The sequence below is a fragment of the Centroberyx gerrardi genome, chromosome 15, assembly GCF_048128805.1.
Source record: "Centroberyx gerrardi isolate f3 chromosome 15, fCenGer3.hap1.cur.20231027, whole genome shotgun sequence".
Classification (NCBI taxonomy): domain Eukaryota; kingdom Metazoa; phylum Chordata; class Actinopteri; order Beryciformes; family Berycidae; genus Centroberyx; species Centroberyx gerrardi.
The window spans coordinates 28,676,277-28,692,193 of record NC_136011.1 but is presented as its reverse complement, the minus strand read 5'-3'; the positions used below and the strand labels follow the sequence as shown (position 1 = coordinate 28,692,193).

The 15,917-nt window shown below is 45.1% G+C and overlaps 1 protein-coding gene across 1 annotated transcript in view; it reads right to left on the bottom strand.

The window, feature by feature from the left end:
- Nucleotides 1-7,310: 7,310 nt before the first annotated feature.
- Nucleotides 7,311-15,917, bottom strand: part of slc30a6 (solute carrier family 30 member 6) — an 89,176-nt gene continuing 80,569 nt past the window's right edge. The window contains exons 12-15 of the mRNA XM_078288769.1: nucleotides 15,769-15,871; nucleotides 15,455-15,502; nucleotides 14,832-14,900; nucleotides 7,311-8,830 (exon numbers count right to left, since the gene is read on the bottom strand). Of these exons, the coding sequence (XP_078144895.1) occupies nucleotides 8,183-8,830; nucleotides 14,832-14,900; nucleotides 15,455-15,502; nucleotides 15,769-15,871 (868 nt within the window). The 3' untranslated portion in view covers nucleotides 7,311-8,182. The remainder of the gene's footprint in view (nucleotides 8,831-14,831; nucleotides 14,901-15,454; nucleotides 15,503-15,768; nucleotides 15,872-15,917) is intronic.

Below are 15,917 nucleotides of genomic sequence, written 5' to 3'. Positions count from 1 at the left end.
GGAGGAGAGGAGAGGAGGAGGAGAGGAGAGGACAGGAGAGGAGAGGAGAGGAGAGGAAGAGGAGGAGAAGAGAGAGGAGGAGAGGAGAGGAGAAGAGAGGAGAGCAGAGGAGAGGAAGAGGAGAGGAGAGGAGAGGAGGAGAGGAGGAGGAGAGGAAGAGGAGAAGAGAGGAGAGGAGGAGGAGAGGAGAGGACAGGAGAGGAGAGGAGAGGAGAGGAAGAGGAGGAGAAGAGAGAGGAGGAGAGGAGAGGAGAAGAGAGGAGAGCAGAGGAGAGGAGGAGGAGAGGAAGAGGAGAGGAGGAGAGGAGGAGAGAAGAGGAGAGGAGAGGAGAGTAAAGGAGAGGAGAGGAGGAGAGGAGAGAGGAGAGGAGAGGAGAGGAGAGAGGAGAGGAGAGGAGAGGAGAGGAGAGAGAGGAGAGGAGAGGAGAGAGAGGAGAGGAGGAGAGGAGAGGAAGAGGAGAGGAAGAGGAGGAGAAGAGAGAGGAGGAGAGGAGAAGAGAGGAGAGCAGAGGAGAGGAAGAGGAGAGGAGAGGAGGAGAGAGGAGAGGGGAGGAGAGGAGAGGAGAGGAGGAGAGGAGAGGAGAGGAGGAGAGGAGAGGAGAGGAGAAGAGAGGAGAGGAGAGGAGAGGAGAGGAGGAGAGAGGAGAGGAGAGGAGAGAAGAGGAAGAGAAGAGGAGAGGATAGGAGAGGAGAGAAGAGGAGATGAGAGGAGAGGAGGAGAGAGGAGAGGAGAGGAGAGAAGAGGAGATGAGAGAAGAGGAAGAGAAGAGGAGAGGATAGGAGAGGAGAGGAGAGAAGAGGAGATGAGAGGAGAGGAAGAGAGAGGAGAGGAGAGGAGAGAAGAGGAGATGAGAGAAGAGGAAGAGAAGAGGAGAGGATAGGAGAGGAGAGGAGGAGAGGAGAGGAGAGGAGGAGAGGAGAGGAGAGGAGATGAGAGAAGAGGAAGAGAAGAGGAGAGGATAGGAGAGGAGAGGAGAGGAGGAGAGGAGAGGAGAGGAGAGGAGAGCGCTGCCGGCCAACAGGGTTAGTTCCAACACAGGAAGTGCAGTTTGGGTCAATATGGGCCGGTCCTGACACGGGACGTGTTGGAAAGTAACACAAATGTTTTACCCAACACAGATCTGTTGAACATGATAAAACCTTTCTGAAAGTGCACTTAAGGACGTCACTTTCATGTAGAAACTGTAATCTTTCTTGCTGTATTCCTGCTGAACTAACTCCGCACTTTCACTCCATCGCCAAGAAGAACTTTGCTCAGTTTTTAGCCGTTGGGAGTCGGGTGGGTTCTGTTTCAAGATGGTAAAATACCCGGATTCGTTAAGCTCCAAGTCTTACGAATCTCTTATCGAATCTTTTTTTCTCTCCTCTCTCTTCTACAGCTGCCGTCTGCAACTGATGACATCATAAGAGTGCGCTCTAACTCCCCAGTTTGTTTCCTGGACTGACTGAACATGGCGGATCGCCTCAGACGTTCGGAAGCGTGGGCGCACTTCACTAAAATCAATGAACAAACGGCGAAATGCGATATTTGCGGGCAAGGTCGTCGCAACGCCGCGCTTAAACGTTTATCTACGCAGCATCAAATCAAAGTAAAAGGATTCGATAAGCAGATTCAATACTGGATTCAGATTCTATAAGATGCTTTCGAACCCGAACCCTAACTGGAAGTCACAATGAACGGTCTGGTTTATTCATTTATTCGTCTTTTGCCAACTTATTCCTGTTCAGAGTCACGGTGGGGCTTGTCACCAGTCTGACGGGACGGAGAGAATACCTGAAGTTTAGTCTGAACTGCCCTGGTCAGGTAACATGAGACCGGTCTGGTAGTGTGACCCGGCCTTTAGACGCAGGATAAACACATGAAGGACTTGTGCTGTGTCAGTCTGACCCCGGAACACGCGCCGCAGCACAGATCCTGTTCATTTTCATGGGATTTTACCGGAGATTACGACGGCTCTCCCTTCTTTGTTTTGTAACAAGGATGTGAAGTCAGCGCTAACGCGAGCGGCCGCGGCTCTGAACTTCAAAATGCCGAGGGACCTCTCAGGAGCTTTAGGACGGTCCGGGACATCCAACAAGCCCCTCCTAAGCTCCGAGGCCAAAGTACTTCTTTGATTGTTTATCCAAAATCTCCTCCGAAATCCACGAGACACAAAACGCTCGCCGGATTATCCTCCTCTGAGAGGAAATGAAATTCTCCAGACGAGGCACTTAAACGGTTTCAGGACGGACAGAAGCAGTGATGTTTGGGAGTGTGTGTGTGTGTGTGTGGTGTGTGGGTGTGTGGGTGTGTGTGTGTGTGTGTGTGTGTGTGTGTGGGGTGGGGGGGTGGGTTCAGGGTTAGGAATTGAGGAATTCATAAAGATATTCATAAGGAATCCAAAATGAGTAATCAGCCATTTGAAAAGGAAAAAATATGACACAAAATACCCAGAGTTACTATTAAGATTACGAGTCATTTTAAAACCACTGCTTAGAAAACAGCATAGGAGAGGACTCGAGTCACATGACTTGGACTCGAGTCACATGACTTGGACTCGACTCAGTTTTAACTGCTTGAGACTTGACTTGATGCATGAAGAGAAGACTTGAGACTTGACTTGACTTGGGTTCTGGTGACTTGGGACTTGACTCTGACTTGTACTTTGATGACTTGAAAAGGTTTCTAAAGTCTTGACTTGAGATCTTGTGTTTGTGTAAATGACTCAGATTGAAAGTGATGAGATTTGTTCCAGCAGACGACTGAATTTAAATTCTGTTTTCTGAATTTGTATGGAATGATTGAATTTATTGAAGTTGAAACTGATTATAGAAATCAAACTCATGATGCTCTTACCAAGTTTTTATCCTATTAAAACCATATTGCATTGAAAAGTCCTAGATATTTAGTTTTCTTTAAGATATTAAATTGATACTGGACTCTTGATTTGTTCTGACTTGACTTGCTGTTCTACATTTAGACTTGAGACTTGACTTGAGACTCAAGACTTGAGACTGACTTGGGACTTGAGCAAAGTTGACTTGGTCACACCTCTGGAAAAGTAATGTTTTTTAGGACAGACTCATGTCTTTTTTAAATACTAAATTATTAATTCCAAGTGGACAAATGTGTACCCAGTCATGTATTTATCCTGCATGAGTACTGCAGAAAATTCCTTCTTGAATATTGTACAGTAAAACCAAATCAGAACGGTAAACTCGTACTGATAGTAGTAGAATAGTTACCAGACTATTCCTCGTCCTTCCCACGGGCTAAAAGAGAGCAACTTGAATTCTCTAAATAATTCCTCTTGGAAACAGACGGGACTTCTGCAGCTGCTGCATCATCATCGCAAATTTGGAACGAAGTCCAAAAGTGTTGAGCTCGTTAACCGACTGAATTCCTGCTGGGAAAAGTGCGAGTCTGAAAGTTTGGCCTTCCTCAGTGGGAAACTGCGAACAGTCCTCCTTCCCATCGTTCCCCTTCATCGATCTGAACTAACCCAATGACCAATGAGTACTGGTCCGGAAGAGGAACTCGGGGCCCATTAGGGCTTCTGGAGACCGGGCGGGTCCGTCGGTAACGGGGTCAGAAGTCCGCTGGCCTCCGAACACGTCGCGACTCGCCTCGCCGCGAAGCTGTCTCCCCGCCTCAGCCTCACGTCCCGGCCCGGCCCGCAGCCTCGGCTCATTCATTTGAATATTTTCTGGGCTGATGAAGATGCGAGGGCGCCGAACTCCGGGCCAAAAGAATTACAGGATCGCAGGGGACAAAATAATGACCAGACGCCGCAAAGTTGCTAAAGTGTGTCATGTATTATTATGCGAGCGCAGCGGCGTGTGGCCGCAGCGGAGCACAAGGGGAGGACTTTGTTGGGTTTCAGCGGTTCAGCCAAATGAGCGACCCGGACCGATATCCGCTGTTGTTTCACTGCTTTTTCAACTCTTTGATGAGCTGGTTTTCTCTCCACCAATATAATCATGGCAGCCTCATGATTGGAGGAGCGAGTGCGAGGTCAGAAGGCCGGCAGGTCACATCAGAGAGAGGAGCTTGTGTTTGGAGTCTTGTTGTGAGCGAGCGTTGCAGGAGTGAACCGACCCGACACAAACTGATGCAAATCAAAAGCCCGGAGAAGCACAAATTAGTGAGTTAACACTAGAACGGCCAGAAGGGCTCGATCACACCTAGTTTGTTTTCTTTGGTCCGAACCGGAGTTGAAAAGTTTACTTTGTAATATTTTCATATTTGGTTCGTTTAGGTTCACACTGCCCAGATACAAGCCAACCAGGACTTGTAAACAGAAGTCACATGACTCACAAGTTGCTCATTTATTGGGTGCAATTTTGGTAATTTGTCATCCCATGAGATTAAAGATTTTGTCAGCCGGGGAGCGATGGAGTCAAAACAAATCTTTAACTACGGCCTCATCTGTGCTGTCATCTCTGGTCTTCACACCAGGTCAGAACACATGAAGAAGAAGTTGAATATGAGCTGACTGCGGTTTGCCTTCAGTTCATTTTGTTAGGCTAGGCTTTCCAAGCATGAATAACTTGTCAGTATCCATCCTTCCACCCGTAACACCAGATGTTTTCCTGTACTTGGTACCATTACGGTTCCAGGTGTCTCGGTCTCACCTGCACAGATGAACCGGAATAAAGGCTGAACCGGTCCAAACATGTCTGGGCCAACAAACTATCGATTGAAGAGAGTTTTCCTTGGGTCAGATGATAGTTCTTGGCCTTTCTAGTGTTAATCACCACAGCTGTAAGGTTTAAATTAGGCGATAATGGATAGATTTCTGCTACAGAGTTTTACATTTCATTGTCTCGATTCAGAACCAGGCAGCCTGCATCTATTTCCTCTGTAGATCAGCAGTTTGAATCTTAACTCTCTGCCCTCTACAACCGCTGCTGAGGAGCCGGTGAGCAAGGCACCGAACCCCCGACTGCTGCAGTGGAAACCAGTAGAAGACTGGTTTTACTGGTCAGCTCCCAGTGGTGCTCCCAACTGTATGAATGTGAAGATGAAAAAGAGCAGACAGAGCATCAGGCAAAACTCCCACTGATTAAAAAATGGTCACAAAAAAAATAAAAAAATCAACAGCAGTCAATGGCTTTGTAATTGAAGCAGATAAGATAAGATGCCCTCTGTGAAAATCATGTATGTAAACAACTAGTTGAAGTTATGGTCTGTAATGAGCATCATGTGCAGTATAGAGCTTCAAGACCAGGAAGTTCAGTCTGGGTTCAAACACTCATTTGGATACAAATTCAACGGCTTTTCAATGACTTTCAAGATCTTGATTGGTGAGATTTGAGGACTCAAAATGTGCCGGTCAGAATTAGACACCATGGAGGCCTATTTTTATTTCCCCAGATCTTTTCAAGTCAAGAAATCCTGGTGAAATCCTTCATTTTTAACCTTCTATATTTTAGTTTATAAAATCAAGTCCTTATTTCATTTTTCTCAAATCCACAAACTTTCAAGGATTTTCCAGGCCTGAGGGAAATCTGTTTAACAGACTATTAGCTGTAGACAGCACAGACTAATAACTACATCAATAAGCCAGTTACCTTGACAACGCAGGTGCGTGACTGACAAGAACGACAGAAAAACAAATAATGAGAAAATGATGGAGAGGAAGTGGACGTTATTTTTTTTTTTAATAACCAAATCCCAGTCATTCCTTTTAAATAAACATACATGTAATATGTCTCATCAGGGCATCATGGGAATTTTCTGATACAACAACTGTTCTCGATACGACGAATCCGACAAGGAGACTTTCCTGATCCGGCTCTCTGCTGAAGGAAAGCACAGAGACGCCGCAGAGCGAATTATTTTACGGCGTCAAAACATTTGTTCACTTGATTTCCGCCCCAAAAACAAGAAGGAAGCTGAGCTCTGATGTGACAATCCAACATTTTGAAGCGTTTCACTGCTTTTTGACTCTTTAAATCCAACAGAGAACAGAACAGAACGAAAGGAACTGTTGTTTTTTGACACCCAGATGAAACCTCACCCCCCACTCTTCCCATTAACATCCCAGTCTCGCCCCCCAGTACAGTATATGGAATGATCCTCACCGTTAATATCGTAACCGTCAGTACGTCGGTTTAAAACAATGTTTTCTGAGGAAGTCGTGTAGAAATGCAAAATCTCTGCTGTACTAAAACAGATGTGGTGTCAACCGGACTTCCATATGGTTTCTCTGAAACTCTGAAAACACAAAACAAACGAGGAGAGGGAGGATTTGTAGACGATCAGAAAATTATTTCTGCAGAACTGTCATTGAGGACACAGAGGAAAAAACATGATTACCTGAAATGTATGGTTCAATATCTCTAAAATATAAAGGATTCAGTCTGTAGAGGAGCATGGATCCTTTATGATTTAGTTTTAATAGTTTTAAGTTTGTGCTGTCAATCATTTTTTAGTTTTTTGAGTAGGTGTCACTTGTTTTTCAAATGGTGGATATCTTGTTTTAAAATCAAACTTTTCAAAACTGACATGGTATAAAAGCATCCCTCTCTCTCAGTGTTGGAAAGCCAGTTTACTGTACTGGTTCTGTCCCAGTTCATCATCAGGTTCATGTTCAGGTCCTCAGCAGCAGCTCTGCAGACTAAATGGTGAAATTTAAGGTTTGTTTTCACAAACAGGTTTAAAGAAGAAGAAGACTTTGTCGCTTCATCCCAAAAATCAGATTTGAAAAAAAGAAAAAAGAAAACACTTAACTGACTCCCCGTCTTAGAAAATGATTTCCAGCAATAAACCGAACTCATTATGGAATACAACAGAGTTCAATATCAAACCGAGGACCTTTGCTTATAAAATATCAACAATTTGTAAGGAGGAAATCATTCTTAATATGAAACATTGACTGATGAATCACAGGCAGCAAGAACCTCGTTGGTCTGAGTCCAGGACTCAGGGCCACAAAACACCGGGCAACTTTTTAGGCAACATGTAGGGCAACATTGCCAAAGGAGCTGACTCAACACTCTTCAATTGATTAGATGGCAATTTCTTGTCATAATAAAATCGATTGTATACATCCATCCCCTCCCTTCTGATTCACGTCCGTCTCCCAAATCTTCCCCCTCTACTCGCTCAAACAGGCTTTTATTTTGAAATAAAAAGAATGCCAAAAAGTGCAAAAAGGAGAAATAAGAGTTTAGGAAAGAGGTAGACTCTTTCCTAAACTCTTATTTCTCCTTTTTGCACAATTTCTGTCTTGCATGATCATTCGAAGGACACAAGGTATTCTGGGTGCTGTGACCTCTGACCTCTGACCCTTGACTCCTTACTACTGGCTGTTTGTATTGTTGGTGATCTAAGAATTGAAGGTTATTCTACTGTAAATCACTCAGGGTGTAAAAATATATTTTGCTCTGTGCCTACACTTCATTTCCTTTAATTCCAGTAATGTTGCCCAAAAAGTTGCCCGGTGCATCACAGCCTTAAATGTAACAAAACTTAGCATCTAACCAAAAATTCGAATATTATGAGAATTTATGGATTTTTAAAGTTGAGGTTTACAAGCCCTCAGTCGGTCTGTTTAGAGAGTAATCACCAACAGTTATGAGAGACATTTTGTCAGGGAGGAAGAGGTGATGATGTTACAGTCTCTCCTTTTGTTGTCACTCCTGGTGTCCCTCGTAACCGTGGTAACCACCCGCCAAACATGTCATGACAGGCCACTATAGTACAGAAAGTCTGTTCCTCATATCAAAGTATTTCCCTCCTTCCCAAGATCCTGATACAAAAAGAAAAACACAAAGAGAGCGAATCCAAGGAAAGTGGACGTCTTGGTCCCATCATCATCAAAATAAATACCATAATATATTCTCTCTCTCTCTCTCTCTCTCACTTGAACGTCCGCACCTTCTAAAGTCAGGGGAGGCTGACACTACAAGATTTAGCACCAAAACCTCAGAGAATCAACAGGACTCTCTTACAGTTTTCTGGTGCAGCCACACTGAAAGTAAATGTTGTAGTGTCTGCCAGTCCGACCTGGACAGAAAATATAGATTTGAGCAGGGTTTCAAACATCGGAACTGAATTTCTGAGAAACACTTGATTTACACGTGACCCGCAAGATGAATCGACCGATCACCTCGCGTCTCGTTCAAGTATTTGAAGTGTACTGCGACAGAGTCCTGGCCGGGCCCGGTCCTGGTCCCAACCCTCCCGGTGCGGCGGTCAGGGTCGGTATTGTCTGTACTGCGACTGGGAAGCCAGAGGGTTGCCGGTTCCGAACCGGAGCGGCGCCGTCGACCCTCCTAAGGCAGTTCTGTAGCTCTGAGACGAAGGCAGATGGGGTCCGAACCCCATCCTGGCCCCGGCTCCGGCCCCCGCGCCCTGCAGGCCCGGACCCGGCCCTCCGCCGCCCCCCGGCCGGGCCGGGCCCTGGCTCAGCATCCCCGTGTAGGGAGACGCTCCGTAGCCCAGTCCCAGGCCGCCGTAGGGCCGGTGGGCGTGGTGCGCGTGGTGCGCGGCGGGGAGGACCACCGGCTGCACGTTCCTCCCGGGCGTGTTGAAGGAGAACTCGGGTGGGGGGCTGCTGGGTTTGGAGGGGGTGGAGGTCAGCGGGTCCATCTCTACTCCTGCGGACAACAGGTGGGCGGGGACGGAGGAGGAGAAGGAGGAGAGGGCGGCGTAGCCTTCGGCGGGACCCGGAGGGGCGGAGGAGGAGGAGAGCGGCCCGGTGACGAGCGAGGGTCTGGTCCAGTCGTCTTTAAAGATCTGGACCGTCAGCGTGGAAACCAGCGGCAGCAGCCGGTTGGTGACGTGGGCCAGGACCAGCTGCTCATTAGCATCGCGCCGGATTCGCACGTGGGCGGAGCCAGCCTGAAACAGAGGGGGACAAAGGAATTTATAGGGCTATAAGGCAGGAACAGAGGGGTGGAGCGGGTATAGATCAAGGAAAGAGAAGTAAAGAGGGTACAGAACAGGGATAGAGGGGTACAGTGCGGTGAAAGAGGGGTTCAGGGGGGTAACAGAGGGTTAAAACGGGGTACAGAGCAGGGACAGATGGATACAAAACAGGGACAGAGGGGTGCAAAATGTGGACAGAGTGGTACAGAGCAGGGACAGAGGGGTACAAAGGGGGTAACAGAGGGGTAAAAAATGGGGACAGGGCAGGAGCAGAAGTGTACAGAGGAGTATTGAGGAAGGACAAAGGTGTACAGAGGGGTAAAAGACAAGTAAAAGAGGGGGTAAAGAGGGGTAACAGAGGGGTAAAGGGCATGGACAGAGGACACAGAGGGGTACAAGGGGGTACAGAGCAGGGAGTTGGGGATAGAAACAGAGACAGAAAGGGAGGGAGGGATGGAAGTAGAAGAGAAGAATGAAAGAGGAAGAGAGGGACAGAGGGATATATGGGGAGAAAAAGAGAGAGGCAAAGAAAAGTATAAAGGATAGATGGAGGGAGATGAGAGAGGGAGGAAGGATAGATGGAGGGGGAGGATGGAGGGACAGAGGGAGATGAAAGGAGGAGAAAATGGATGCAAGCAGGAGAAGAGGAGAAGAGGAAGGAGGCAGAAAGAGGGATTTTAGGGGAGTCAGCGGGGTGGAGGAGAAGCAGGTCAACAGTAATTGGATGTGATGGGGGGATGGGGGGGGGACAGAAAGGGAAGTATAGGTCAGTCAGTGTGTTTGTTCAATAATTATCACACACACACACACACACACACACACACACGCCTACAGCAGGCAGCAGGACGGCCTCGGGGTCAGCGAGGTCGCCCCTCAATCTGCGGTCCTGAGCAAGAAACTGAACCCCTGAACCCTTCATATCCTTAATAACCCCAAAACCCTTCAGAACACTTGTTTTAAATATGAATATGTTTAGTCACTGATTAATCTGATTGATATTGGACTGCTGCCTATGATTAAGTATTAATAATGTAATGTAACAGCTGGTCAAAATGTAATAAAATGTCTCTAAATGGGTTGAATATGTAAGAAAACCTGCTTGTAATAAATTGTTGGATAATGTAATTCTTAGTTACAAGGCGGTGTGACATAGATTTAATTGATGATGTAATAATATTATTGCCTATAATGCAATGACTTGTAAAAATAAGAAGAATGTAACAACTCATGTTATTACACAATTAGTCAAAATTATTATGACATCATCAGCTAAAACTATTTTACACATTTCAAAGTAATAATCGTTGGTTAATATGATACTATATTATCCAACAATTCATTACATTAGTAGGTTTTATGACATTTTGTATGTTTTCATTACACTTTTGACAAGTTTTATCAGCAGTTATTATATTACCAGCTGCTTTACATAGAAAATGTTACTTTGCTCTCTTCTATGTAAGTTAGATAGCATGTGGCTTTTGTCCAGTGTTGTTTACCGCCTGTCTGGATGTTTTCTGTCATGATGCTGTTTTCCTGTCCAGGTCTGCCTGGAAAAACATTCAATATCTGGTTAAATAAAGGTTAAACTGAGTGACCTTTCCCCTCTCCACGTCTCTAACCCAAACACACTGAAGCAGACCCTCCACTTCGTCCTCCTTTTCTCATTTTTCCATCCTTGTGGGGATATTTAGTCCTCAAAAGGCCAGAAATACAGAGCGCACAACTCACACACACACACACACACACACACACACACACACACACACGCAGAGTCCCCCGTGGGGCAGAAGTGCAGTCAGAGGGTCAAATCAGTTTGGACAGCAGCTCTGTTAGCAGTGGGCCAACAACCAACAGTTGTGTAACTACAGCAACAACAACAACATCAACCAAGCAGCACAACAACTTCAATCACAACAACAACAACATCGATAACCTAAACAACAACATCAATAATATAAACAACAACAAGTGAAAGAGCAGCAGCATCAGAGCGGCTTCCTGCTGTACAGAACCTGGACCAGAGGACTCTGCTCCCCCTACAGGGGGCAGGGGGGACGACAGCTACCACACACACACACACACACACACACACACACACACACACACACACACACACCTGGCAGTGCATGGAAGAGTGGCTAATTTCACTAACATCTGTGATTTAAAAAAAAGTCTCTGTGGGCTGTGTGTGTGTGTGTGTATGTGAGAGAGAGAGAGAGAGAGAGAGAGAAAGTGTGTGTGTGAGAGAGAGAAAGAGATAGGGGGAGGGAGAGAGAGAGAGTGTGTGAGAGAGAGAAAGAGAGAGAGAGTGAGAGATATATGAAAATATTGGACAGAAACACCCACTCTCTCACCCAAATAGTTGAAACAAAAATCAAAAATCCATTTTACATGCATTCTTTCTTCTTCATGTGTTTTTATCACTGGTCAAATACACTACAGCAAAACTAGAACTGACTGCAACCAAACTACTGTAAACTAGAATGACACTAAAAGACAAATGAACTAAAAGGTGCAACATGTAGCATCATAACCATCAATATATTGTCAAATTAATTGGGATATCTTCGTTTAACTTCAACAAATTACAAAAAATGAGTCCTTGCTGGAGACGATTGTTCTCCTCTATCTCACTCCAGTAGTATTGTTAGTTCTAGTGTTTCTCCACATTAAGACTACATTTCCCATCAGCCCCGTTGCTTCCTGCCCCCCCCCCCTCCCCCTCCCTGAAGAGGATCAACATGTTGGAAGTGATTTCTCCATCTTCCTTTCCCTCCTTCCACCATCTGCTGCCAGAAACTCTTTCAGCTTTAGCTCCGTTTGCTCTGGAAGAACAGAACCTCTTCCTGTTTTGTGCCGTAAAGCGATCCAGCAGATTTCCCTCCAGATCCACCAGGTGGAGAAACTATGGAGGATGAGAGTAGAGGCTGATAGAGGCTGACAGGCTGATGGACTGGTTTGTTTACTGTAATTATACTAACTAGTGCAGTGCCTGTTCGCATTGAGCCCCGCTGCTGCACAGAGCGCTGTCCGCTTGTTTATTCAAAGTTTATTAATATTGAACGTGTCGCGTGTCTAAATTGCACCAAATCCGACACTGCACGTCCTTGGGTCCCCAGACCCCAAACTTCACCAGTGAGACTAAACTGCGCTTGAACCGTAGAAGCAGTTTATGGCTTTCCATTGGTTGATTCTGCTGCCAATCAAACGTGTCTGCGCTCCTATTGGCTAGTTTTACTGCCTCCACCTCTGTTTTTTTCTCCTGTGTGTGCTCGTTCTTCTCTCTCGGGCAGTTTAACTGAGCGGGGCGCGTGCCTTTGTCCCGCTCAGCCAGTCAGAGAAGCCCCTGAAGCCCCGCCCCGCTGTGATGTGATGGTGTTTATATCAAACAGCCCCCGCTGCACGCAGACACAGAGATGAGCGGCTCGCTGTTCGCTTGTTTAGTCAAAGTTTATTAATATTGAACGTGTCGCGTGTCCAAATTGCACCAAATCCGACACTACACGTCCTCGGGTCCCCAGCAATACACCCGCCAAGTGTGAAGTAGATCGGACGAACGGTTCTCGAGATATGCGAAGGACACACACACACACACACACACTCACTCACTCACTTAGACAGAGATTCCTCGCTTTATAGTATGATGATGATGTCTCAAAATGAATTATTGATGTTAAAAAGATACCTTTAAACTACAACTAAAGTCAGCAGATACCAAACTAAAACTAAACTGAACAAAATACAAGTTAACTTCAGTTAACTGAAGTACAATTAATAATTTGTCTTTTCTTCCTGACAGTGGGAAATGAGTGTTTCTGCAGAAAGAGAGACAGTGTGTACGTGTGTTTCTGTAGTGTGTGTGTGTGTGTGTGTGTGTGTGGCCCGGGACCTCAGCCGCTCTGACAGCCAGCTGGGCTTGTTTGCTGTCGCTACGACAACACACACCCCACAACCCCCCACGACACAGACGACAACAACAACAACAACATTCACTCCAAAAACGGATGGAGAGACTGCAGAAAGATGACAGAGAGAGAGAAAGAGAGACATAAGAGGAAAAGGAAAGAGAACGGGAGATATAAAGCGCGAGAGAGAGAGAGAGAGAGAGAGAGAGAGACAGAGAGAGAGAGAGAGAGAGAGAAATGTCTACGCATGAATGACTTGTTCCTTCTTTTCGTCTGGGTGAGCAAATCCCTGCAGACCGTCGCTCTGAAACGACGAATGACAGAACGAGACGAGCGAGGGAGGGGGAGAGAGAGAGAGAGAGAGAGAAAAAGAGAGAGAAATCTAGAAACAAGACAAACACGCAGACAGACAAAACAAACAAACTAGCAGACGGATGGAGTGAGGGAGAGAGAGAGAGAGAGAGAGAGAGAGAGAACGACACTGATGGAAAGAGAGAGAGAGATGACGAAAGCGGTGACGACGGACTGACAGAGAGAGGAAGCATCTGACGGGAATGGAGAGAGCGAGGAAGTAGCAGGAAGGACGAGAGAGGAGAGAGACAGAGAGAGGGAGAGAGAGAGATAGGGAGAGAGAGATAGAGAGAGAGAGACGAGAGAGAGAGAGAGAGAGAGAGACACAGACAGACAGAGAGAGAGAGGGGGAGAAAAAGAGACAGAGAGAGAGAGACAGACAGACGGAGAGAGGGAGAGAGAGAGAGAGAGAGAGAGAGAGAGATTTACAGGATAGAGAGACAGTGAGAAAGAGAAGCACACACACACACACACACACTGGACTTGATCTAAATGGTTTTATGAAGGCAGATACCGATATTTAGATTATTATGTTTTGATTGAAGCTGCTGACAGCTGATATTTTGTGCTCACATTCAAAACCTTTAAATTTGACCATTTTCACGCCAGAAAATATTTTAAAAAAATCAAAGTATTCAGCGTTTCCCCCCAGAACTTTAATCTTGTCAGGGTGGAAAACCCTCTGAAACATTTAGACCATCGTGGGACACTAAAATTTAACAACAATAATAATAATAAAACATATTCATGCATACTTGTGTGGAATCGAATCAAAATGTCTCATTAGAATCAGTTCAGGTTAACGTCTTCCCATAGACAACCAGTGTAGTATTGATCAATTGTACAATCAATATGGAATCAATCAAACTGAATCATATCTTCATATCAGACTGGAGCAGATCTGATTTTGAACAAAAGGACAATATCGGCCCCAGATATCGGTCTGACCCTTATTCTCACAAAGACAAACACATGCTCTCTCTCCCTCTCACACACACACACACACACACACACACACACACACACACACACACACACACTGAAACACATCGTCTGGCTTCATATCTTCACGTTAGTGTTTGCTCTCTTTGTTTTTCTCTGTCTTCACATGCTTTGGGACAGATCTGTTTGTTAGAAACTCTTCAGACATAAACTGAATCATCTGCTGTTTTCAGACACTTTGGAGAAACTTTGCATCACATGCTCACATGTCGGCAGCCATGTTTAAAAACCAGAATCTCCTTCAGGACGTTTTCTACTGGGATTACTGGGACTAGAGCGCTGGATGAAGGACTCAGCTGTTCCCATAATCCCAGAAAAAAAAAAACCCATCATCTCAGGTGTTGCTGCTATACTGACTTGACTTTGTTTCCAGGTTAAGATGAGATAAAACTTCACTGGTAACTCTTTACATTAAGTGTTCATTAACTGATGTTAACTAATGTATTTATTAACATGAATTAGGCATGAATAACAACATTAAGAATGATTAAATAAAGTTAAACATGTCAAACACTCTTCACTTCCAGAATATGTTTCAGAAATATATGAAGATTTCGGGTTTCAATTTAGACAATACATTAACAAACACCTTTGTTAATGTTGTTATTCATGTTTAATTCATGTTTAAGGCATTAGTTAACATTAGTTCATGAACACTTAATGCACAGTGTTCCCACTTCACTGATCCCAGAGGAGAAACCACTTGAACGTACCAGAGACCCGAAGCCCACGGTCCAGAAGTGTTCGTTACGGACCTCCAGCACGCCGTCCAGAGTCGACACCTGATTGAACACACGGAGGAACGGCAGTTAGCCAATCAGCATCGAGCATTCCGTCGGTCTTTAGCTTTACACACTGACTGTCAGTTAACTTGCCAGTCCTAGGTCCTATAGGTTATTTGATGAAGACCAGAGGCTGAATATATTCATCACTTCACAAGAGAAAGGCAGCCATCACAAATATTAAAAGCGTGATAATGAATTTCTATCAGGGGAAGTGAGCCGGTCCTGAAGGAGCCACACTGCTGACCAATAGGAAGAGAAAAAATAGATTTCATCCCAGATGCTCCAAATAATTTATATTTGTGTGGATCCTTCAGAAGCCACTCATTTCACTTTGTATTTGGGATCAATATTATTTACAGACTCATTTTTAGGTGCGATCTATCTCTACATAATACATTTATATCAGAAATTTGTTTTTTCACATTCCATAAATCATCTTTGGACCATCCTGAATATTCTTTCCGACCTCCAGACTGAGAACCGCTGAATTAAATCATTAACAACTCATTAACATAATAAATACCATTATTATTGTAAATACAGTGCAGTACCTCTCTGAGCAGCTTGTCCAGCTGTCCGATGACGTGGGAGGGCGTGGTCTGCAGACAAGATGGAGCTGAATTAATAACTACAGACTGACTCAAGTGTTCAAGTGTGGGGCTGCAAATGTACAAATGGAGACAAAATATTCATCCCAACAATCAGGAAAATAATGTTTTTCTTCCAACCATTTCACAAGTATGATTTCACACCTGCAATTAGTCTGTATTAAATTAATAAGATGCCAATATCAACTAAATTAGTTAGTATTAAATGAATGATTTTAAAGTGTGTTTGCATGTGTGTGTGTGTGTGTGTGTCCTACCTGCAGCAGCACCTTGCCGCTGTACACGCTCATGGGATACATGGTGCCGAAGGTCATGAGAGCGATGGCTACCGCCGAGGCTGTGTCCACCGCGTTGTAGTTACTGTTAACACACACACACACACACACACACAGCATTTTTTATTACT